The 25,500-nt window shown below is 39.1% G+C and overlaps 1 protein-coding gene and 2 non-coding genes across 11 annotated transcripts in view; 1 reads left to right on the top strand and 2 right to left on the bottom strand.

Moving 5' to 3' along the window:
* LOC120454101 (tight junction protein ZO-1) overlaps positions 1–25,500 on the top strand; it is an 86,799-nt gene that overhangs the window by 40,045 nt on the left and 21,254 nt on the right. For 5 of the 9 annotated variants that reach the window (XM_039639113.2, XM_039639112.2, XM_039639119.2 and 2 more), the window contains exon 3: positions 7,633–8,146. In XM_039639113.2, the coding sequence (XP_039495047.1) occupies positions 7,633–8,146 (514 nt within the window). Of the gene's footprint in view, positions 1–7,088; positions 7,526–7,632; positions 8,147–10,221; positions 10,945–15,300; positions 15,932–25,500 lie in introns of those variants that run through there. The other 4 variants (XM_039639114.2, XM_039639115.2, XM_039639116.2 and 1 more) reach the window with 4 other exon arrangements.
* Trnar-ucg lies at positions 9,986–10,058 on the bottom strand. The gene has a single exon. It is a non-coding gene; the product is annotated as a tRNA-Arg (tRNA).
* Trnar-ucg lies at positions 11,041–11,113 on the bottom strand. The gene has a single exon. It is a non-coding gene; the product is annotated as a tRNA-Arg (tRNA).

The raw sequence follows: 25,500 nt of genomic DNA, 5'->3' as shown, positions 1-25,500 counted from the left end.
AAACGTTGGCCATGTGGGAAATTAGCATAAGGTGAGGAGCGCAGAAGAAGGTAGCACACGTGAGTAGCTCATGAAATCTAACATACCATAGTTTGCCCCCTGCTTGGTCAGACAACAATAAAACATAACTAAAAACTGTTTGGCCATATAACACTGGTCTTGGCATGCAAGCAGCGATCTGATCATCGTTCAACTTCAATTGCAGCTTTAAGCCAGACTTTCAAAGGGGGCTTATGAACACTCGGGCTCCACGAGATGGAAACAAACTTGCACGACAGCTGTTGGCGTTGCTCTGACAATCATCCGGATGGATGAAGGAGGACGGGGGGATTTTGGGGACTGGGGACTGGGGAATAGGAGGGATATGTTAGAGGAATACGTTGGAGGGGGGAGACAGCCAGGACTTGCAGACGGACTTCGTTTGGCCAGTCAGCTTTCAGCCAGCTGAAAACGACAGATAAACAAGTTGGCGTGGCAGCCTTTTCTTTTCTGCAGTTTCGGTTATTTTTCTTGAATTTATATGCCAAAGACGTGCAAATTTTGAACCAGTTTATAAACAAAGCCGGGCTAACCTAACAGGCCGTAAACAAAAGCGTCTCCCGTGAGCCTTGTGAGTTATGGCGAAATTTGTATGCCTTGCACCCGTCAACAATTGACTACTGCACATGGGTTTATTATGGCCAAGTGAGGGTCTTTTTTTATCGCTGGATAGGTCTAGGCATATTGAATGTTGATCCGGGTTATTATATCACAATGGATGGGACAGCTGGAGAGCTGACTAATTCAAGGCTTCAGAGTACTGACATTTTGTTTACTTAAGTCCAACTAGCTTAAATTCTATAACTGATAACATTCAATTATTTTTTGAATTTCGAAGCCCAAAATAAAGGTTTTTCTATAATTGTTTTAGAAGCAAATTGTTTTAAGGTAATCTTTTTTGTAGTGTTCTTGAGTCTTGCTTTCTCATCCTGAGGTAAAGTTTGCTCCCCAGTTTCAAGTGGTGGACAAACATTGCCAGCCTCCATTAGAGCAGCGTACTCCGCCTTCAGTCGACTGGAGTCGGACTTGGACAAGAAAAAAAACAGGATTATCTCTTATCCCCGGTGAATGAGTCATGCTCGAGCAAATCCCCAGCTGGGTCACTCGCTCAAAGATAAATTGGCAACACGCGTCGCAGATGGCTCTGTGGATCCCAAACCCGATTCCGATCCCAATCCCGATCCCCCGCCTTTGCGCCAACTCTCTCTGTTTCTGGCCAAGTCCGAAATGAAAGAAATGAAACCCCTTCTCCGGCAGCTGTTCATGATTTAGTTTCAGTTTTTGTGGAGCTCGGCTTGTGTTCTCTAATTGATGTCTTTGCTGAGGCTCTCTACGGTTAATTTTGCATAGATTTATTAACTTTCGACAGAGAAATAGAGCTGAATGGCAAAAGGATTCCACTCGGGGCTAATGGATACAAATGATAATAATAGACCGAATTCACTGGCCACTGGTTTTGCATCCGTAGCTGTGGCCGTTGGCTGAGTTCGTGATGTCGACGAAAAGGAATTGATTGCTTCTCTTCCAATTTATGACTCAATCAATCCTTTTGGCCAATTGCAATTTGGCAACTACACCCCAAAATCCGAGCAATTGTAGTTACAAATTGGCCCAAAGCAAATTAGTGCAACCTTTTTATGTGTGTGTGCTTTGATTTAGTTTCATGTTTTTGTTTGCGGCTATAATTTGCTTAAATTTTCTGCACATTTTCGTGATTTTTTCGTCTGTTTTTCTGGGTGGGGTTATTATTTCTTTTTACAGGAATCGAACATGTGTCAATCACTTTGAAGGCTTTGCGTGACCAATGTTTTCAACACCTTTCAGCGTTGTTTTAACTGCCTTTTGGGTTCCCGTCTTAAATTTAAAACCTACCTGTTTTTTGTTCTGCTTGGTACTGGTTGCTTTAGAGCGTTTAGGTGATGTGGTAATCCCAAACAAAATTAGAAAATAAATAACCAAAGTGATGTATGAAAAATTATGCATACACCAAAAACACTTTGGAAACTTGTTTTGACTTATGAGATTGAGTGTGGTTGCTTGCAGTTTAGAAATAATAAAAAAATAACCTTGGATTTTTGCTTTGGCCTTAATGGGCTTAAATTATGATTAGCCAAAGCAAAAGTTGTGTCTTTCCAGTAATTGTGTTTTTTTACGATTTATTTGCAATTAAAAATTGCATATACTTATATTAAATATTTAATGCTTTTAAAATAAGTTTAAGCGCTAATTGAAAAATATTTTTTCTCATACTTTGGTACCACTTTATGTGCAATTTAATCGCCATAATTCCCGCTTCATTTACTGTATAAGTATGCCAAATTACGTTCATGGTTTTCACACGCCTTCCTTAATTACACAGTACATTTTTCACATATCATGGGAATTAAGGCGCTACTTAACAGTTAAACCGGAACCAGATCTCCAGTCCGCAACGGGAGGTCTTCCACTTCGACGTAGACCTTTCATCGAAAAGCTATTTAAAGTGGGTGGACCCCTGCCGACATGGCCCTTACATTTTACTCATTATGTGAAATCAATACCAGCATTTAAGGAGATTTTTTATGGATGAGATTTAATGATGAGGCTGGCTTAAATGGGAGAGGAAAATAATAGAGTAACAAATTTTTAAGCAGTTCCCATAATAAGTTTTCATTTCAAGTTGTTTGGTTATTTTGCCGCGCTTTGCATTTGGCAAAAACGAAACCAGTTAAGTTGTGCTGCCCCTGATTTATGACCTGAAATTAAATGCGGCAAGGAAAAATGCAATTCAATTGACGTTTTCTTTCTTCTCGAGTTGCCCAACTGTAATATTTATTTTTACGATTCTATCGAATAGATGCCTCATTGTCTCCTAAATTATTTTCTCACACAGCAGCTGGCTAAAAGGGTTGCCAAGTTTTATGTGTGTATATTTGTTTTCTTTGATTATTATTTTGGCTGTGGCTGTTATTTATAGCGACAAATGCAGGGCATTGTTTGTGTTGCTCCACCTTTCGTCTACATTTTAACGTCGCTATTTTAAAGTTTTGAAATCTTTTAGAGTTTGTGGTATTGCCATGAAACATTATTCCCCAGGCAAGCTTACGGACCTGATTCACGATTTATGTTGGCGATGAGTTATAGGCTATAAATCTCTGAGATATGTTTGTACTAATGGAAAGTACAACACTTCTGCGGATCAAAAAGAATATAAACTTTTCACTAGAGCTGAACCAGTTCTGTAGGTATATTTATGTATATATGTACAAATTGTTCAGCCTTCTGTCTTGTAAAGAAACCTGTTTGCATATCCATATGTACTCCACGTTACAAATGTCCACTACATTTTCATAATTAATTATCATTTTTCTCGGTCAGAAATTAAATTAAGACCACGTGCCAGTATCTATCACATGAACTGTCAGCGCTACTTAATCGCACTATCTGAGTCTTGGCCATATATTTAACATTTTAACATTTCTCTTTGTCTTGAAGCTCCCGGAAAATTGCAGCTGCCTCTCACTTTATTTTTCCCCTTTTTTTGTGAGCTAAGAGGTTAAAATCATTTGACATCTTGTGCATTGTAATTACACTTAACATAGCTTTCATAGTGCAACGTCTGCGACCGCGACGTGCAGTTTAATTCAATTAATCCCCGAGTGACACTAATCGAATCGATTAAACACATTTTAAAATTGCCGCCCGACTTCAGTTGGTTTGGTTGGGGTCGAGAAAGGTAAACGATGTCAAGTGGTTTAAATACTGCGATTAGAAGGGGACAACATTAACATTATATTTCTCTGAGCTTTATAAATAAACTAGAAATTTGTGATTAATCATTCCGACATTGGCTCGCATCAGAAACAAAATGTTGATATTATTTACCATGCAATATACATATCATACAAACGAATTTGTGTTATTTACAAATAGTTTGTTGCCGCATTCTTTTTCCACACATTTATCTAAGCTATAGCCCAAAAAAAAATATATCTCTGATTTATGCAACTGTCTTTGGTTGCATTTATTTATAGCACGAATTCCCGCTCTGTTATCTTAAAGATCTACTTTTTTCGCCCCTCCTGCAGTGCTTTAATTAATTCTGCGCCGTTCGCAACCCACATGCACATTTATAAAATAATATATATATATATATATACGAGTATAGAGTGGTCGATCGATGCCATTCCATTTGGTTCCATTTGCTGCCTGCATTGTTAATTTAACGCTCTCGGGCAATTGGACTTAAGTTCCATGTAGCCAGCACGCCCGTTTTAGAACTGATTTAATTGCATTTGTGCGGCAGTCATGCAATTGTTATGAAAACACCGCCACACACTCACAGTCACACTCGCACACACCCCCGGGGAAGTACTTGCAATGCGGGCTAATCCACACCCAACTTTAATTAACAAGTGTAATTGATAGAACTTTCAATCGAACCGGGTGCTCTGCTCCCTTTCATCAAATCTTACCAATTGCCACAAAAGTGAACAAGTGAACAGGCAGATGTCTATAAAAGCCGCAGACGACGCGTTGTCTTGGCCCAAATGACACACATTTCGGACATGGAAAATGGGGAAATGAATGCGTGACAAGTGAAAATGTTGCGTTTACTTGGTGGCACCCCAGCAACACCAACACTTCATCCATGTTTATTTTTAATAACACCAATAACAACAGAAACAGTTTAAAGTTTTTTTTTATTTTTCAATTTTTCTGAAGAGTCACGGCAATTTAATGCTGCTCTGAACGAGAAGACAAGCTGCAGAAGGCGAAAGAAAGAGAGAGGGACTAATTTTTAAGCGGCTGACATTTATTTTGCATGACATTTCACACACGAAGACTCGCAGGCATATGGGAACTTTGGGTGTTGCACCTCGTTATCCAGGGAATTGTCTCCACAGAGAATGCTTTCGGTTCTCGCATACCCTTGGAAATGGTATATGCACTAGGGCCAGAACTTGGCTGACACGAGAGTTCACTTTGAGAATTAATAATGGCATAACAAATCCTACCATAAATATGATATAATAAATCAAATTATTTCTTGTCTATTTTCTAATATTAAAATGTTATATATGTAAGTATATAATTCTTAATAGATTTTATATTCATAGAGGTTTATAAATAAAAATATTTTTATATATTTGTTTACATTAAATATTAAAGGGTATTTTACAGTGTCAGGTCTCTTATCCAAGCTAATATTTTCCTCTGGTTTGTTTCTTTTCCCTTTGTCTGCCACTCTTCGTTGATGCTTTTATTTTGGTCCCCCGATATTAAGCAATTTAGTCAAACACAATGTTTGTTCTTATTTGGCGCACTCTCTTCCGCTTGACGTCTTCCGCCAACCGCCCCCCGCCCCGCACTTCTCCACCCGCCCAACAACGCACTCTCCCAATTTTCTCAGTGTTTTCGACGATTTTCGAGTCTGTCGCGCATGTTTCCGTCCGAGAGGGTTGTATTTGTTGCTGATGCCCCACGGCGGCTACGAGATTTCCGTGGCTCTATTCGAAATCAGTTCGGAAATTGCCGGCGGTCAGCACATTTACTTTGAACAGCCGCGGCGTGAAGTGAAGAGTTCTATTCGGAAAGAAAAAATCATGTTTTATTTGAACTTTTCTATCGGCCTTAGTTTATGTCTACGAACTTTTTCGTGTGTGCTCGTGCTCGTATTTTGTTAACAAAAATTGTAAATAATATAGTAAAGGAAAACTGGCATATTTTCTGAAAAATTACTGGGAAATTCGCTGACCCAATCAAAGTATTTTTAGAATAATTTATGAGCGAGTCTGTGAGCAGTGTGGACAATGGACTCGCCATAAACAAATGAGCAAAGAAAACAATATATGTAAATATTGTGATAAAAAATAAAAGAAATAATTATTAAAGTTAATGTGCAATAATTAAAGTAATTGCTTTTACCAATTATCTATTAATAGAATGAAAGATTTGCTCCCTTTTTCTGACTGGTTTCCCCATTTCCAAAAACACTGGCGCCTCAATTGCTAATTTTTCTTTGAGCAATATTTTTAGTAGTTCGCCTATCTGGTTGCTCCCCCATTTCTCTCGTTTGCCATCAATCATATTTTATTTCGCCAATATGCAGCTCTATGCTGTGAAGAGGACAATAATTACGACAATAAAATAAATATAAACAACTGCAGAAGTAGCAACCCGAATCCGTTGTAATCTTCATATCCGGTGTGTCGCTGTCTGCGAATTCTGCAGTTGGACCCCAGTCACCCATTTTCCCCTCCGGGATCACATTTTGCATCATCATTACGATGGAGCCTCTTTAAAGAGAGCTGCGTATGCCAGGCACATAATGTGGAGCTTTTTGGGGGGTTGGTTTGGTTTGGTAAATAGAAAGTGCGGTTTAAAGCGGAGTCTGCTTCTCAGTCGTTTCCTTGTTTGACATTTTAATTGCAATGTTGATGGATTTCACTGTTGACACTTTTCTTTTTCACCCCATTAATTGGTAATGAACTTTCAGCCTGCAAATTTTCTAGCCAGTGGACTTCAACGAAAGTAAAATGTTCTGTTCGTGTAAATATATATAGTACATTAAAAATGAGAACAAGTTCTTCTTTAACCATTTTTTAATAATTACTTTCGTAAAAAGCCTTTTAAGCTTTCCCACCAATTTCGTTTGTGTTTGGACCAACGTAAATTGTCTGTGAAAAGTCGTGGCCAAGTTAAATATCATAACTAGAACGTCTTCCGTTCAACACCTCATTAGGCCAACTTTTCGACAAAGGCCGAAAACGACTTTTAATTGTGCCCACTGGACATACACAACCCCCGACTTCTTTTTTTTTGTGGCAGGAAGCACGATTGTCCAGAGGGTGAACATGATAAATGCCTTGGCCTGTCTAATGTTCTCTTGCCACCAGAAAATATCCAAGACACAGCCAAACTCGAGTGGAGCAATTAGGTGCCAGTCCAACTGAAATTGTCATTTAACGTTTGCCAGGGGAAACTAAAAGTAAAACACTTAAATAAAAACAGCAACAAGTTGCAGACTAATTAAATAATTGATACATTTGACGTGGGAGTCGCAAAGACAATGCCAAAGAACTAGATGTGTGTGCAAACGAAAAAGCAAACAAATAAAGACACCAAAAAGAGATTGTAAAATGTCGCAATACGACTATACCTGCTACACAGTGCCCGAGGGCTCCACGGATGATGATGACGATGAGCTGGGCAGCAATGTCACGCTGGAGAACAAGGATCACTCGGATTGCACCCTGGAATCGGATGCTACGACCACCACATCTTCACTGGAACGTCATATATATCGCAATCGGTATCGCTCCAACAGGAGCTTTGGTCCCCAAAGGGTTTCCATGCCCATTCTCAGAACCAGTCAATCCAGGGAGATGACGCCCCAGTTGGGAATGTATCATGAAGGACCGGATCGAGATCCTCGATGGGGTTACTTTGTACCCCTGTCTCCCAACTGCTTCTTTAGTCCACCGATGCAGAGGAGGCGTTATAGGTAGATTTACACAGTGTTTAGTGTTTAAAACTTATTTCGACCTTTTATAATCTAGTAAAACCTACAATGATAATTATTAATGCAATTTTAATATCCTTTCTTTCCAGGGAAAAGGAAAACGATCGCAACCGTCGGGCTGTTAGTTATGGCGGTGACGTCACCTCCTCCCCCCATTCGGCGACCATACCCCGCGCCGCTCCCCGTCGAGTGGCCTTGATGAAGGATCCACCGCCACCGCCGCCACCCAAGCCGCAATTGGGCAGCAAAGCGGATTCCATATCGCATTTGGCCAGCAAATATCCCCAATCCGAGTACAATCTCATACAGAAAATCGACTCGAACAGCACGCTCACTGCTCCGGCGCAATATCAACCGCAGAATTTCTACGCGAATACTGGAACCATATCCTCCACGAATGGCTATGGTTCGCTGTTGTGTCACGCCAGTTCGACGACCAGTCCGCTGGCGGTCCGGAAGCGGGACAAACTGCTCCATCGCTTCAGCGATGCCGCCACCTTGGGCCGGAAGCTCAAGAAGAAGAAGAACACGAATCGCACCTGCAGATCCATGACGGAGGCTATTGAGATGCTCGCCGATCCCGTCATCGAGGATGAATTCTTTGTAAGTACAATAATTGAAGCAAGGAAAAAATATATATTTCCAGTCACTTGGGAAAATACAACTATTTGGGATCTCTCAAACTGAAAGCTACTTTCTCAAATCATTTCCAAAAACAAATAGATTTTGTTTTTTGTCATAACATAAATCCTGTGCATATTTGGTGAATTTTAATATATTAAATATTTGGGTGTGGTTTTTAATTAACTGCAGGCGCATCATTTCAACTTTTCCATTCTTTGTTTTCGCCCCTAAACATCTGCCCCAGTCCACAATGAACGCTTTTAGGGGGTGTATTTGTTTGGCTTAAGCCCTTCATTTCGTCTCATTTCACTTGGGCTCTGCTCAGCTCAGTCCAAGCTTTATCGCAATCGCTTTTGTTCTTGTATTCTTGCATTCTCCTCCAGCTGGAAGCGCTATCCATTGGAAAATGTGCTCGTGGCCGATAGGCTCTTCAAATTCATTGAATTCATTTCAGTTTAGTTCGTATTTGAACCTCGTCGCGTTTCGAACGAAAAGAAATCACACAAAAAATAAACGCTTTTCGTGGGCGGAAGTGTTAGAAAGACAAACCCAAAATAGATAAGGTGAAATTAATACAAAGTTGACCGATTGAAACGGAGAAGGGCTTTTCGATCAAGTGGAGTGTCAGAGTTGATAAAATAAAGGGTAAATTGGATATATATAAAAAGAGAAATGTCCACTTAGACAGAGTGACTTTTATTTGAACACATATTTTATTAATTTGAATATTATAGAGAAACATATTATGTTTTAAAAATCGATCCCTATAATGTAACCTTGAAAGTATTTTCCGACGGCTGAACTCAATTCGCAATCATTAAGCGAAAAAGGGGCGTCAATAATACTATCAAAAGTTCAATAGACCGCACATTCATTGACCCAATCGGGGTACCTTTGAATTTTTTTCGCAATGTTTTTAGCTTGTAAATTGGTATTGGGGTCGAGCAGGGCTAAGCCACAATTATTTGCCAAATCAGTCTTTAATTAACCAACTCAGAGTTGACAGATTAGCATGGCTCTCTCTTTATATTCTCCATTCTGCCCATTCTGTCCATATGACAGCTCGGTGACAGTTCAGGAAGACGAATGTGTCTAACAAAACAAGTGACTCGAAAACTGTGTCAATACTTTGGGTTCGAAAAACAATTTACCTTGCGCAAAGACGACGGCTCGAAAGGTGAACCCCGTCTAATTGGATTGGCAGTGCGTGCCTTCCAGCAAACAACAGAAAAGCAGAAAAAGTTGTTGCAATAAAATCAAACAATTGCAGTGGAAAATCGAACGTGCAGTGTGCCGAACGTGTTGGTCGCGTAAAAACCTCAAAAAATCGGTTATTTTCAATATAGGGCATATCTATTTTTTTCTGGCATCTCTTAGGCGTTTTTAAAAAATACAATTGCTGCCTACCCTTGTGCGCTTTTAATAAAGAAGTCTGTGATCACTAAGGCAACCATAATTGTAGCATAATTTTGAGCGGCCAGAAATTACATTTGACAGAACAAAAACTGTCAGCCCCTTACAAAATCGCTTACTTAATAAATATTGCCTATTTGTTATATTTAATAATCTTTACGAAAAACTCGAAACATTTTATTTTAACTATTTGTACGAGTCATAAAGCATTCCACATTGAAGTAAGCGTCAGTCTACGCACCATGTACATTTTTTGTAAAATTATTCAAGAGTATCTTGTAATCTATTTTGGCCTGTGTGGATATACTTTACGATTTCAATGTGCAGCATAATTAGTTTTTTGAAAAAAAGAAACAGAAATTTCCTACAAAAAAATAAAAAAAGAAAAAAATATTACTTTAGTGTCGACCGTGACAGGACTCGAACCTGCAATCTTCGGATCCGAAGTCCGACGCCTTATCCATTAGGCCACACGGTCGCTTGTTTCAAGCAGGCTTAAACTCGAAAACATTTGATACGTGCGCACGCAACCCACAGCACAAGGGTGGATTTTCTGTAAAGCAAACACATACTGTTATCGAGGGGTGAAAATACAAACGAAAATACAAACAAAAAATACAAACGAACAAAAACGAATTATTAAATACAACAAAAATATGAAGCCCAGCAGCACGCGACGTCGGAGTTTCAAGACGAAACCCCCCAAATCGAATGTTTATAACCCGCTGGTTCGCTATCGCCCAACGGCCTATGTCCGAAACGGAATTATTGGCGGCGGCGAGGGTCCCGGCTCCAGTGGTGTGTACCAAATCAACGACAGGGTCTATACCACCAGCAAGATGTTTCTGCGCGACGGTTATATGTATCCGCGTCAACCGGGTCAAACCATGGATCCCCGTTTCCCCCTCGAGTTGCACGAATTCCCTCAGCAATTCGGCGCCACTGGCCTGCAGTTGGTTAGTACACCCAAGGTGCATATAGCCGGCGAATATCTGGCCAATGAACAGCAGCAGCAACAGCAGCAGCATCAGCAGGTGCAGGAGCAACAACAATTGGGCAGAAGAAAAGCCGCGGCTGCCGCTGAAATAAATTTGGCAAATCAGGTTTACTGGCTGGGCAAGCAAAAGACCAGATCCCGATCCCGCAGCAATAGTGTGGGCAATCGGAGCATAACCAGCTGCATGGGAGGCGGTGGAGGGGGTGGCGATAAGGAAAGGGAACGCGCCGGGGATCGAGATCGTCCCTATATACGCAACGTTGACGATCTTCTTCAGGCACTGGGCAAAAGGGATGGGGATCACAACAGCAATCTGCTCGAAACTGCATCGACGCACTCTTCATCGCAGCGAAGGCGCTTCAAAAAGGTGAGCTACAGACTTACAAAGCATGATAAATGCGACCAAATGCCCTTAAATATCAATGTAGATTGAATTTAAGTACAAAAAAAAAAGATTATTTTTCGACCGTGACAGGACTCGAACCTGCAATCTTCGGATCCGAAGTCCGACGCCTTATCCATTAGGCCACACGGTCAGTTGTCAACTCTGAAAAAAAGGACTGACATAGAGACAGGCTTTACAAATTATTTAATTCTTTACAGTAAATATTTGTTATTTCGTTTATAAGACTTTAACTCTCTTCGTTAATTAAGCAGAAAAGAGATTTATGACTATGACGGGACTTCGAGTGGCACATGTCGTTCGTTACTTGGGTATTTCACTGCAGATACCAGATAAATTTAAGGAAAATTCCTTGATTTCCAAGTTTCAAAATTCTTCACGCCACTGCATACCATCACCTCAGCAATCAATCACCACATTGCATTGCGTTGCTCAATAACATCGAAATTTGTCAACACGCGTTGCAACACTTTCAATTGTCGCCGTGGCACCTTTTTTCCATGTGGCCACCTTAATTACATTCGTGGATGTATGGAGGTGCTGTGGCTCGTTCCGCCAGGTCATCATCAGTCATCACTCGTGGCTTGTCTGCAGTGTCCAGAATGGAGGCAGTGAAGCCTACCGCCCCTTGGGTGCGTCTGCGCAAAAATTAAAATTAATGATGTTCAAAATTTTGCCTGGGGCCTTTAATGGAAATGGGATGAAGAAATAAACGAGGTGAGAGATTGGCAAAGGCGAAAGGGAGTTGGACATGGAGGGGAGGAGAGGAGAGGAGCTGGACAGACGGTAGCTGCTAATTTGGCATCCTCAAACACACCTGCCCCAAAAATATATTCACTTCGGCCTTTCAATTTCCCAAAAGGTTTCAAAGTCAAAGCTCAGCTGTGGTTCCTTTTACCTCTTTCATTTTAGGCCCTTTTTTCTTTTGTGACCATTTTATGCATTTTTAACCCGCTGCTGCTCAGGCTTCCATGACGATTTAGTCTTTTTATCGGTTTGATTTTGTTCTTTTGTTTTTTTTGGTTCTTATTCGCAATCGTCATTAGTGGATATATATGTATATAGTTTTTGCTTTGGCTTAATTCTACGTTCGCCTGGGGCACAATTTATGCGCTTCTGTTTCGAGTCCAGATTCGGACTCTAAGGAGCACTTGAGTTTGAGAAATTGGTTTCGTTGATTGTGCCTTTAAACATGGTCAAAACAGTGGGAGAAGATTGCTAACAAGTAGTATTTAGAAAATGGGTGAAAAGGTACAACAAAATAATAATATTTTATTTTATAATTATATGTAGATAGGAAAAAAAATTTAAAATTATACTGTATTCAATAATTTGTTCAAAAATCATCTCCAACACAAACCCAATGTACTTCGCCTCCGCCCATGTTTCAACTTCCGCCGTGTGTATAAATCCATTTAGAACTCGAATGAAAACGAAATAAATTGCTGTTGGGAACTTATGGGAAATGAGCATACATACATATATCTCTTTCAATTCTAGCTTCAGACGCAGGTCAAAAGGGTTAAGCCAAAATACCGGCGAATAAATTCATTTGCCGGGGATAACTTCCATATGCAAAGCAAACAACAAGTAAAAACAATTGCGATGCAGCTCAAGTCTGCCTGGGGACTTCCCCTTTGGCTGCAGTGCCTCGTAAATCGAATGAAGCACACGACTTCGTCACCCATTCCCCTACTTTGTGGTATCTTTCTGTGGTTCCGCTGGGGAAGCGAAGAAAGTTGTGCCAGTAACTTGTTTAAAACATTTTACAGATTTTCCTTTGCCGACCGTTTTTTTTTGTCTTAATTTTGTATTCCAAGGCAGTCACGTGCCAAGATATTTTTGTAGACGAATTGCTGCAGCTTATTGAAAATGCAAGGCAGAATAAACTCAATCAAGAAAGAAGGGGGAAAACTGTGTGAGATCTTATTAAAGTCTGGCAGCTTACTAGTTATATGTCGAAATAATTTTAGTAGGGTTACAGTTAAAGAGAAAAATAAAATATATGTTCAGATAAAGAAAAACATTTAAAGTATAATATTTAAAATGCTTTAAGCCTACGGATACAATTATTGCACAATTTTGTTTAGGTCCCTCAGGTCTAAATAATTTTGGCCAAAAAATTACGGGCCATGAAACTTTATGCATGCGCAGCTATAATAATAATACCAATTTGATTACACTTACCAGAATATAAATTGCATTTAAACCAAATATTATTTAGTCATGTTACATTCGGTATATACTATCGCTTACTTATTAATATAACATATCAAATAAAGGTTTTAAATTTAGTAAATTCTTATAGAAAAGGGAGTTTTAAAACTTGGCAGAAGTTTCGAAAAGTGTAGTTGCAGTGCAGAGCGCTCTCGTGTACAAATCAAATTATCCAATTGCAAGACTATTGTGTATAAAGCCCCATTTGCCACTCCCCCCGCCCCAAAATTCGTAATGCCCGCCAGTAGCCACCAGGTGGCGAAGTCACCGACTTCAGCTTTTTCGTAAGAGCAACAATTGTGTCAAAATACAACAAAAAAATGACAACGAACAAAATTATAAAGACACACCGACCATTTGAAATGTTGCACGTGCTCAACCGCTCAAAGAAAATACAAATAGGAAGACAAAAACAACACGGGGATATAAAGTAATGGCAGTGCATTAAGTTTTTAGGTAATTGCTTCACATAAGCCAGGTCATTAACGAAGTCCCGTCTACTAGATAAAAATCAGCGCCTCCAAAAAGCAGTTTGAGGTAATTGAATTTGGGAAATAAAAACAAAAACATCTAAACTAGACGGACGTTATCGGGCAGAACTAATCAAAAACTTAATTGAAATACGTTTACTGACTTCCCATTTTCTGAAACTCATTATTGCAACGTATTTGTATATATGTATGTAGTTGCAGCATGACCTAGGTTAATACTCAACTATTTGACCCATTGGTCTTTGGGTTTTCCGCTTTTCCTTTACCATTTCTCTGGAATTTTTGCCTACTCACTGCAGCCACTTGAGCAAAATGAAAAGTTATTTTCTTTTGTTATTGTTAGGACATGGGACTATAAAAAGAAAATATCAAGCACTTTTTGGAATGCATTAGAGGGGTTAAAATTAAATAATTTGAGCTAAAACTATCTTACAAATTGAAAGTCAAAGAAAATGTTTGTACTTCCTCTATTTACCTTGTTTTTAGTAAAATACTTTAAAGTTTTTCTTCATCTAGTCAATTGAAATTCCTTTCCCTCCTTGCCCTTCAATTATTAAGATTATGGAATTTCGTGGTATATCTGCGAATCGAAAACATATATATTTATGTGGAATAACGCCCTTACAGCCATTGACTCATTGCATTTTTACTGCACTTCAGCAGCCATCTGTTGAGCTCCCTTTTTACCTGTTTTTTAAGTTCCTTAACCATTTCGCTCATTGCAAATTCACAGCAGCTCGGCCAACAACAATAGCAACCAGCATTCCTATAAATACCAACTTCACACTGCTGCATTGCCAGCAGCAAAAAACCAACAACAACATCATCAGAATTTTGCCAAGTTTTTCTTTTATCTTTGATTGCAAACTTGAACAGCAACAACAACTGCGTAACTCCTTCGCACAAAAAGGGGGGCAAATAAAAAAAAAAGAGAGAACATATGCCGGGATAAGTTCCTGCTTAACCCTTTGATATACATCCAAAATGGGTGGACCTACAGTACATTATTACAATATTATTAATTTAAAAAAAAAAACTGAAAATATATAAATAGTATGTTTTAAAAGAACAAGATTTCATGTCGAAACTTAATTGAATTCCCATAAATATATAAATATATTATAAATTGTATTATAAATCATATTCAAAGGATTGAAATGTCGAAACTTTTAGGGTTAACGAAAGGAGTCTCGAATCAAGGCGAAACCCGTTGCCAGTGCTGCCCATTTTCATTCAGATTTTGTAGCTTTGTCGCCTGACCACACATTCGAGCGTTTTGAGTGAGCCGAAACTCTACACAACTCACCTGTACACACACACACAAGCGCACACACACAGTGGCAAACGTGTCCCATAAAATAAGGTTCAAACCGGGTTGCCAGCGAAAAGTTGCCGGGCAACATTTTTCGTTCATGTTGCCAGCAACAAGTTTACGTGTCTCTGTCGTCTACCTGTGTGCAGGTGTGTGAGTGTGTCTATATATGTGTGCTTACCTGTCTCACATGCACGCACAAACCTGTGGGGGTATTGGTGAGTGGGCATTTTTGAGCATATTTCGAACTGAACGTTTTCCACGTACGTCGGTCGGCTTTTGCTTTCTTGAGTCTATTTCAAAAGTGGCCAACGTTTGCTGGCGAGTGGACGCGATTAACGGACGAATTTTTCTACCAAATATCGCGGCGATTTCTTCAATATTTTTGTATTGGCCCCCCCTTGCACCCCAACCACACCACTCTCGATTCTTTTGATTTGTCCGTTTTCGTTGGGGGCGCCTGTACTTTTTTGTCGTTTCGAACTTTGCCGATGATTTTCGTTTGTCACGCGCGCGTCTCGCGACTGCAATTAATTAAGCAGAAAAAAACAAAGAAATAAGATATGTAGGAAACCACACGAATAATAATACCTAAAGCGAAAATTACACGAAAATAACCCCAAAGAAATAATGTAATTCAAGTGTCATTCGTGTGCTTTGCCAGTTAAATGTTTTAACCAAGTGCTTTGAAACCAGTTTCTGTGAATATCTTGCATTTACATTTCTGCCAGCGAGATTTCAAATGTGCAACATGTGGCACTAGCAATTGCAATAGCAATAGCAACAGCAACAGCGATTGCAGCAACCACAGTAACCTCCATTAGACGCGCAAATTAATCAATTCAAAATGGATATAGTCAGCGGATCGGCATCGGGCAACCAGCTCGTCCTGCCAAACAATCATTTTCGCCATGAATCATTTCAGCAACAGGTAAAGACCGGAATTCCAACGAATTTTCTGAGGGTTTTTGGAGTTTCTATGGATATTTGTATGCATATTTGCAAAAAATGTGCACATATTTGTGTTATTTTGGATGTTATTAGGTAGATGTTCTTTAAAAGATGTTAGCTGTTGAACTGCTAAAATCAACTTTAATAGTTTAATTGACGGACAAATGCCCAAAAGCCATTTTTATTTGTGTAATTAAATGTCATCATTAGCAATAAACAGACTAATTAAATAGAACAAAATGGACACCTTAAGCTAGGAAATAGAGCGATGACCAATAGAAACACTTAAAATAAAAATTTAAATCAAATCAATATTAAAAATTATAGATCTTAAATCATAAGATTTTTAGTTCATCATAAGATATCACCAAACAGGAAAATTTAAAATGGAAAACAATTTAATTAATTAACAGAAAAGTTCAATATGGACAAGATAGACAACTCTGAAAACAATTTAATTAATTAACAAGAAAACTCAAAATGGACAACTCTGAAAACAATTTAATTAATTAACTTGAAGAAACACATGTAAAGTGTGTTTAAGACCATCCTTTTCTCCCTCCCCGCTTTGCCGCTCATTAGTAAGGCAAAATCTGTTTACACTCTTTATTTGCTTGAAAACTCTCACCTCATCAGCAAAAAGCCAGGCCAAATGGGGAAAAAAGTGCCAAGTTTGCAGTAAGTGAAAATGCATTGAAAAACACGACGAGGAAACTTTTTATGAACAGACAACCCCCAGCCACAAAGGTTATAAAGAAAAGGCAACAAAAATAAAAAAAAACACGAACAAAGTTTGAGGTTTCAACTGCACAAATTGATGGTTAGAGCGATGCCAAAAGTTTGATAACACTGCGAAGCCCCTTTATTTTCACCGGAATAGTTCAATCACAAAAATTGCCAATGATAAAATCGAAGGAAAACGCGAAAAACAAACGGAAGTCCAAGGAAACTGTTGATTAACATAAAGTGTGTAATTCCATATGACCAGCTCTGCTATGAAATAATTAACAAAACCACAAATTGTTGCAGTTGATGAGTGAGAGGACTACCACCTCGTGAGTCGAGGACCTCAACCCGTCAGCAGTGTAATAAACATGGGCCAAGAAATTGCCAACCCAAAAACTTGTAGTCGTTAAGTTAATGAATATTTCGAAAGTGAAACTTTGATTCAGGTTTTCGTGTGTTTTCTGAAAATGAATGTGGAAACAGCTTTTAAATATTTCAGATAGGCCAGGCAGATAGGGAAATTTCGTGAAAGAAAGTCAACAAAAGCAGGTGGTTTTTTAAACTCTTTTGTAAATATATTTTTATTGGATTCTTAAGCGATGGTTAATTTTATTTGTGTTACTCAAAATATTTCCCATCAAGATCAGCCAGCCAGCTTAAAAAACTTGACATTGCTTAGACTAGACATAAAATGACATTCACTTTTTGAGTTGAACTCAAGACCTGCAGCAATCTGTAAGCGCCGCTTGGAATGCATAATTCATGACTGCAAATAATAATAAAAATATAGTATTGATTATAGTTAACCGACTTGACTTGGCCACATTCCGTGGATTCAACTCTTGTTTTTATGAGCTTTCAGCGATGGCGTTTAGATGCCAATGCTAATGACTAGTTATGAGAATCTTCGATATGCGGATGCCATAGAAAGTGGAAGTCCAATGATCAGTCATGGGAAATATAAGTATAACTTATGAAAAATCCGTTGGCCCAAGTTCTAATCCCCTCATAAACAAGATGTTCATTTCTATCATATACCCCATTGCCAAGTTCAGATATCCCATATTTATGAAGACATTTTCGAGCACCTTAAACCGCAATTTATGCTCGCCGCTGCTCAAGTTTGTGAAATCCTTTAAACCGATTTCTGGAAAAGCAAATACAGCAGGCCCATAAAGAATCTCTACCACCACATCGAGCACAAACCAGTTTCACACGACCATAAAAATGGTAAAAAAAAATGAAGAAAAGGAAAAAAGCGATCTTGGTGTTCGATCTGGAAATAAAATAAGAGAGCCAAGAACCAGAAACACGATTCGTGGCCCTAAGACTCGAGAACTCTCAAAGGATTGAGTGAGCCGGGTCTTATACACGTACATACATACATACTCGTATGTATGTCCATAGTTCCACTCAGATAAAAATAAACTCGCTTCAAAAGAAAGAAAAAGTCTTTGGCCAGCATCCAAGTCAAGTTGTTGAACTGGTTTTTGCTGGCTAAGTAAACGATAGCCGGTGCCCTTTGGAGACTCTGAGATTTCGATACTCCCACCCCCCCAGAAAAACCGCTCCCTAATATTATATCTCTTTTTCCGTGTGTGTGTGTGTGTGTGGTGCGATGCGGGTGTTGGTTTTCGTTATGTTTAACCCATTGATTTATATTGGTAATTTAACGCCATTATGCTGCAGCTGCCAGTCAGTCGAACTTTGGAAAGTTATCTAGTCATGAGGCCATGAACTGCATTGCATTGAATTGATCTCGGATGGGGCCAATTGAGTGATTTTTATACTCGCTGGGGCTACGGGCCCTTCCCATGTTCAGGCAATTACCCAGCACCCTGGAAATCCGTTTGTATCTGTATCTATGTATCTGTATCCATGTCTATGTATCTCCGCCCAGTTGGTTGCCATGCTGCCATGTTGGGCCGCCAATTTGTTTGGGCCTGCAATCGGGGAAAACCCTTTTCCACTTTCCCCGCCCGCCAACTGCAGCTGTAAAATTGTTAATTTAGCTTCTGTCTTGTGTTAGTCACGTGAGCTTCAAATTAACTTTAGTTTTTTTTTTCGTTGGCTGCACTTTGATGAAGTCATTCCTTTGTAATTCCCTGGTTGGGTTGGGTAGGGCTTCATGTGAAAATTTGATTGAAAACAACAGGATTTTGGCAGGGGAGTGGGTTTTCTTTTCATCATGTTGGCATATAAGCAAGATATTAGCCTCTCGGCTTATGTTATCAAAAGACTTTTAGCGAACATGATGTTTTACTGAACATTACCCTTGAAAGTGAAAACTCTTCATTTATGTTAATACAAATAAATATATCTGATTTCGCCTTCCAATACTTAACTCGTTCCACCTGCTCCACTTCTCAGAGCCATGGCAAAAAAAAAAAAAAAAAAACATTTCTCACAACATTTACGCAAAACGATCTTATTAAGAGCCAAGATTTATTAGCATTTTGAAGTGGAAATCTGCAATCAAAAGCGACAATCTAGATGCAGCACATTAAACTGGATTTTCAGACTGCGACTGGTGCAAAACCCCAAAACAAAACCCCATCAGGCCAAGATATGTGTGGTTCATTCTGCAAAGAGTTGCATAGTTTTAAAGACTAGAAAAAATGCACAATAAAACATGTAAAATGCGTTGAAAGCTGCATTTTGTGGTGGCCAAGACTTGTTTAGTTTTTTTTCTCGTTTTTGATTTGGCCCCTTACGAAACCAACTCGATGGAAACTCAGAAACAAACACTGAGCTTTGAGGTAGTAGCAGCATTGATTGGGAAATGAATGGTCACAATTTGTAGTTGTGTCTGCAGTTGGTGGATATATGTACGAGTACAAAACCAAAGACAACTTCACTTGACACGCTGCCCCAAACCGCACACACACCGCACCCAGTCTCAAATTCTTGTCGACTGATTCATAATTATAAGGAAAAAACCTGTTCTAAAGCAAAGACACACATTCTGCATACACTGGAAAATAATTACTTAAATAAATTACAATAAATATATTAAAGGAGTGCTGGCAAAATTTTAACTCCTTTACTTTAACTCCTTTTGAGGAAGTTTTACTTTTTGTGCATTTATAAGTAACTCTCCCATACGTCGACATAACTTCAATCTATTCACATCACTCAGGCAGAACCGCTGTATCCAGCGAATTCCATGCATAATCCGACACACCTGGCTCAATACCTGGGGTTTCATGAGGCTTTCCTCATTTGCATTCAATTAATTCCCTTTTCATGAGGCCACTCTGTGATGCATACGCCTCTCGATGTCCATTGAAGAGCTCTTTCTTCTCCTGTTCCATTTTCGGTTTGGTTTGCAATAAATTTCCTTTGTTTCGATTTATGCCAAGTATTTATTCGTTTGATTTTTCGTCATAAATAATATTTTTGGTCTGGCAGTTGGTCTGCCAGCTTTTTTTTTGTTTATACAATTGAAAAGCTGTCGAAACCTGATAAAAGTAATTGGCTTTTTCGCTGTTTGCATTGCATTTTCATAAGAGGGGTTCCACGATGACACAGAATATGAATATTTAATGAAATAATTGAATTTCCATTTGGAGTTGATGATGAATTTAATAAATATGAATTTAATACATTTATTTGGTTATTTTCTTGCCCATATGCGGCTCATTTAATTTCACAGTCTGCGATTTCCCAGTCGCCTACTTAAATGTCAAAGTTAAATTTGAATATTTAGGTCTCTGTCTCGCGCAAATTAAGAGAATTACATGTGAAAGTTACTTTCGTGGATAATATTTAACCCGGATAAAACAGAAGCAGGCGAGACATGCAAACGAGCAATTTTATATGCAAATCAATAGCCGGCTGAATAAAACATTAGACATCGAAGGGTAAAGCAAAACGAAGACTCCAACTGAGCCAAAAAAGAACCACAAACTCTGTGAGCAGATTTGTTTCGCATTTTTGCGAAATTTAACTTTTAATTTCAACTTTTATTGGACGCTATCTGAAAGTGTTTATCAGATATACGTACGCATTTTATGTTGATTCGCTTTTGACCGTCTTCTCAATCGAAATTTGAATACAAAGATAAAGCCAAAGATTGATGGATTCAGCAACCTATGAATCATTGGAAAAAAAACCTGAAAATCGACAATGTGCTCATTGGTAAACAAAATAGAGTATAATCTGTTTATTTGGGTTTGGGAAATATATAACCAATTTGATATGCATGATATGTGGGATTTTTTCGCAGGGCCCTTTTACTATTAGTTATAATGCTTATAATTAAATAATTATTTAACATTTTGCTTCTGTTTTCTCTCCCTCTCTTTTCAGGTGAGTTAAACGTTCTTTTAAAACAATTTGCATGCCCATTGGGCATTTTCGTGAGTATGAATAATTTCAGCATAATTAAGGAAGAACCTTCTCCCGACTAGTGAATGATTCGCTGCGGGCTCATTATGGCCTCACATGATGGATGGACTTTGGGTCCAAACTCTCCCATGCATTGTAAGCTAGTTTATTGGTGCGCTGGGGCGACGGGTCATTTGGGTTCAGTTTTTCATACATTTTCCACTTGACTTCCCCAGGCAGAAACGAGATTCCATGGGATTGCACTTCATTGCGATCGGCTTGGTGGCCCAAACGAATCATTGATGCATCAAAGGTGTGGACATCAAGCCTACACTGTGTATTACACAGCCTTTCAGCAGAATATTTGAGTATTTCTTTGTGAGGAAAATTCGATCTATTATGAATGCATTTTCCAAACACTGCACCCCAAAAGCCATATCAATTATTTTCATGGCGTTTAACTAAAGTGACACCGCAGCCATGCAAATTGCACTTAAATCGATTGCGTGGGTATCGATAATCGTCTGTGGTGGTTCCTTCTTTTTTTTTTGTTGCGGTGTTGATGGTTACCACATAGTTTGCATATACATATTACAAACGAGTAACATTAACTATTATGGACATTTCCAGTCTGTTTTTTTTCAAAGAGATACTTGAATGCCATGCCTTCGCGTGGGTTTTGTGATCTGTTTTAAGTCGAACACTCGTATGTGCGATTTAATTGCTGAGTGGAGAATTGCTTTGGCAAAGGATTAAAAAATTAAATGCTCAATTTAATGTATAGTCTTGAGTGCATACTAAAATCAGTTACACTAATTGCTATGGAATTTGTTTTTTATGGATCGTTTTGTTAGGCAAATTAATGAAAAGTACATATGCTCATGATGATTAATTTCATTAATTTCTGAAAACATTTGAATCTTTCAAAAGTTCGAGCTTGATTACACATTGTTATGGGAATATAAAAGAGAATTTCAGATAGCTGATTGAAGTCTAAATCATATTTACATTCCTTGATTATATTCGTTTCTTCCTTTCAATTCGATTGACTCGATTTGCTTTTCACATTTCCATGCCACGTTTTCCAGCCAGCCTCACATAATTTTCCGATGTCAGGGATCTCAAGGAAACTTCACCTTTGCTCCACTTTTGCCAGTCGGAATGCACACAGTGATTAGAATGTGACACAATGATTTCAAACCGGAGACGTGTCAGTCGGCATTTTCCAAGTTCCTTTGGCACTTCATGTTTCCTTCGTGTTCAGTCCCCTCACTCCTTGTTTGCCTTGGAAAATTACACACTCATTTTCAGAGTGTTTACTTTTTGCATACGGCAAGAACAGATAGTAGCAAGATGTAAGAGCCATGTAGAATGTATTCCGTAGCCTGTATCCTGTTGTATCCTGTTGTATCCCATTTCCTGTTTACACATCGTTCTTATACAAAAAGAAGTGAAAATGGAGTAGGTGTTTGCTCTGGGCCATAGAAAGGCACACATAGAGAGAGCCTCATTGTGTGTTGAGGACAACACGTCCTGACAAGTGAAAGGATGCTCGAATGTTTTTTATGCGGCCCATAACAATGGCGAGGAGTCAAAGTGTGAAGCTTTAAGGATTTGGAGGCCTTTAAGATATCGACTAAGTAAAGTAATCTCCTTAAAACACTAAAAAGGTTGTAGATAAATCAAAGAAATCATGATCATCTTCTTATTCATGGGTATTAATCTGAGTTTTTCTTATATAAGAGGATATAAAAAACTCCAAAATTTCGTTCAAACGTTTATCACAAGAATATAATAATATTGTGCTTTGAAGCAAAGGTTTTCATTTTGGTCAAAGATCTTACTTTCAGTCAAAAGATCTTACTTTACTCCCTTTTTGGCTTAACATCCCATTATCGTTTGCCACATTTCTCCATTGTTACCTTGGATTATAAGGGTTTGATCTCGAGATATCCAATTTCAAGAAACACCAAATTCTGGTTGAGTCTGCCCCCGAGTTTAATCCATCCTGCTCGGCTGACCCAAATAAGTTACCTAAGGTCATTTCCATTAGACAGCTAAAATCTATCTATAGACATGAATGCACTCCCGAGGGCATTTCCATTTTCCATTTCCCATTTTCCAAGTGGCACGCATGCGCACCATAACTCAAACACATGAACGCACTTTGCTGGAAACTCAATTGCAACGCGAGGGGGGTGAGGGGTGCCTAATTTATATATATGAAATGAAATCTAGAGTTTTGTAGTTCAAGCACGTACCACGCGCAAAGCGAAAAACTAAAGAACAATAGAAAACACTCGATAAATGGGCACAGATAGAAATTCTTTCGAACAAAAAAATGCCCATGAGTGCGCACCGAGTTTGGTTCGAAAGTTTTCATACACTTACATATATAGATATTCTCGACTCAAATTCATGCTGGGCCTCGCTTTTCGATTGTCGCACTTTAAGCTTTAAGCTGACTGCAAAACATTAACACGTCGCGACGGCATAAAACCAGTTAAATGCTCCCCAAAGGACAAACACTCAGACGCGTTATTTGGTCTGACGCAAATGCACTGGAAAAAAAGTAGATCAGTGCCGCAAGGGGTTTAACTTATGTATGTTCAAATGTATCATATTCTAAGAGTTAAAAAACTATTTCAACTGGATGTAAAGTAATTGTTAAACACATTCTAGTTAAATGTAAAATAGTATCTGCCACGATTATTTCCAGTGCCTGCACAGGCAATATGCAAATTTTGTTATTGAAAAGCTCTTGCCCAAAATGGCCTCGACATGTCAAGTGGGTGGGCTGCTCAGCCCCACTGTACCCATTATCCTTCCACCCACCTTGTCACATTGCCATTACCACCGGGCCATCGTCCTTCCGTTTTGGTAATCGCCGCAGACAAGTCGTATGTCATCTACGTGGCCGCCAGGATAACGCCACCTCGACCAGTTGGATACGCCTGTGGTGTCCTCCAATCATGCCCCACAATCCCGACAGTCCCCGCTTCCTGTGCAACCAACCACAGAGGCGTAAGGCGGCGAAGGGGTAAAAGCACTGTTTGATGTCGCTTAACACCCAGCAGACAAGTGGCCAACTTGGGCACAGGAACACGTCCAAGGACCTCTGCCATGCATGCGAATCAGTTGCCGAGTAGAAGAGTCACAGCTGCCTCACATGCAGTGTCAATGTGGCAATATGGTGGCTCATGGTCGAATTTAAAATTTATTGGAAACGGGTAAACAAGTGAAGAGCGTTACAAATATTATGCAAAATATTCCACAGAATTTAAAAACCTTAGATACACTATCGAGTTTTCACATATCCCAAACAAGTGACAATCATTTTAAGAACTCATCCGACAACTGATTTATGTTATTGAGAAATTCGATAATCCACAAATATATTTCGCCAGTAAATCGCTGAAATTCCCAGTAATTCCTCCAACATGTGTATATACTTTTCATTGAATGAAAGAACAAAAACAAAAACTTCAACATCTGCTGAGCCACCCTATTGCAAACAGGCCAACTAAAAACACAAACAGACTGGTGTATCATTAAACAAGAACAGAACTCGATAAAAATCCTTTGCTCGCCAACTTATTTACTCGCGTTCGTGCCTCTTCGACAAATGAAATGCAGCTTAAAAGAAGTAGGCAAAAACGGGAAAAACACAACTTTTTGGCTGGCAAAATTCAACCGCCCTGCCAAGTTTTATATACAAAACTTTATCCTGCGCCGAGAAAAAAAAAACACACAAAAAACAGAAACCCAGAATAAATAGAGGGAAAGGGGATCAAGGGAGTACTTAAATTAAAATTGTCATGGCTGATTGCATTTTTGAGCCTGTATGTGCCTGTATATACATATATGTGTGCGATGCACAAGAGTCAATTGTTTATCAATTGAGGTACACAAAACACAAAGAGGGGTTCTTTGCGTGGAACTTGTGTCAGGAACCGGAATAGCATCCACATAGGTCGTGTCCCGACATGTTTTCTGCCTCCTAGGTACCTGAAATGCCGCTAGCAATAGAGATTCCTACCTGACCGATCTCACTGGATCCCAGAAACAGACTGTACAACACGGCCAATAGACCAGAAGAAATAGAAATAGATTAAAAATTCATTAAATCGTTGATAAATTGCGTGAGAGCCCAGTCTTCAAAAAAGGTTTAGTCCCTTTTCTCGAATCTCAGTAGGTGTTGAACCAATCTAAGCGATCATTTAGATGCGATCTGACCTGGGGCACTCTATGATTTATGTATCTGCAATGGTATGCAATGGTATATCACTGCTGCCCGCTTGACCCCAACTAAGCAATTCAATATCATCGGTGGCCAACAATATTTGCCTTTGTTTTAGTTGGCTTGTTGCTGACCGAGTGTGAGACGGCGGGCTTTTCTTTTATTCCCCACTATTTTGGCACCAAGTTCACTCGCCGCCAACAAGAAATTCTACTTTATAGGAATTCCAGACTGGAGCTCTATTGTTTGGCCGC

The sequence above is a fragment of the Drosophila santomea genome, chromosome 3R (genome assembly GCF_016746245.2).
Source record: "Drosophila santomea strain STO CAGO 1482 chromosome 3R, Prin_Dsan_1.1, whole genome shotgun sequence".
Taxonomy (NCBI): domain Eukaryota; kingdom Metazoa; phylum Arthropoda; class Insecta; order Diptera; family Drosophilidae; genus Drosophila; species Drosophila santomea.
Note: the sequence above shows the minus strand (reverse complement) of the source record. Positions and strands in the feature narration are given on the sequence as shown.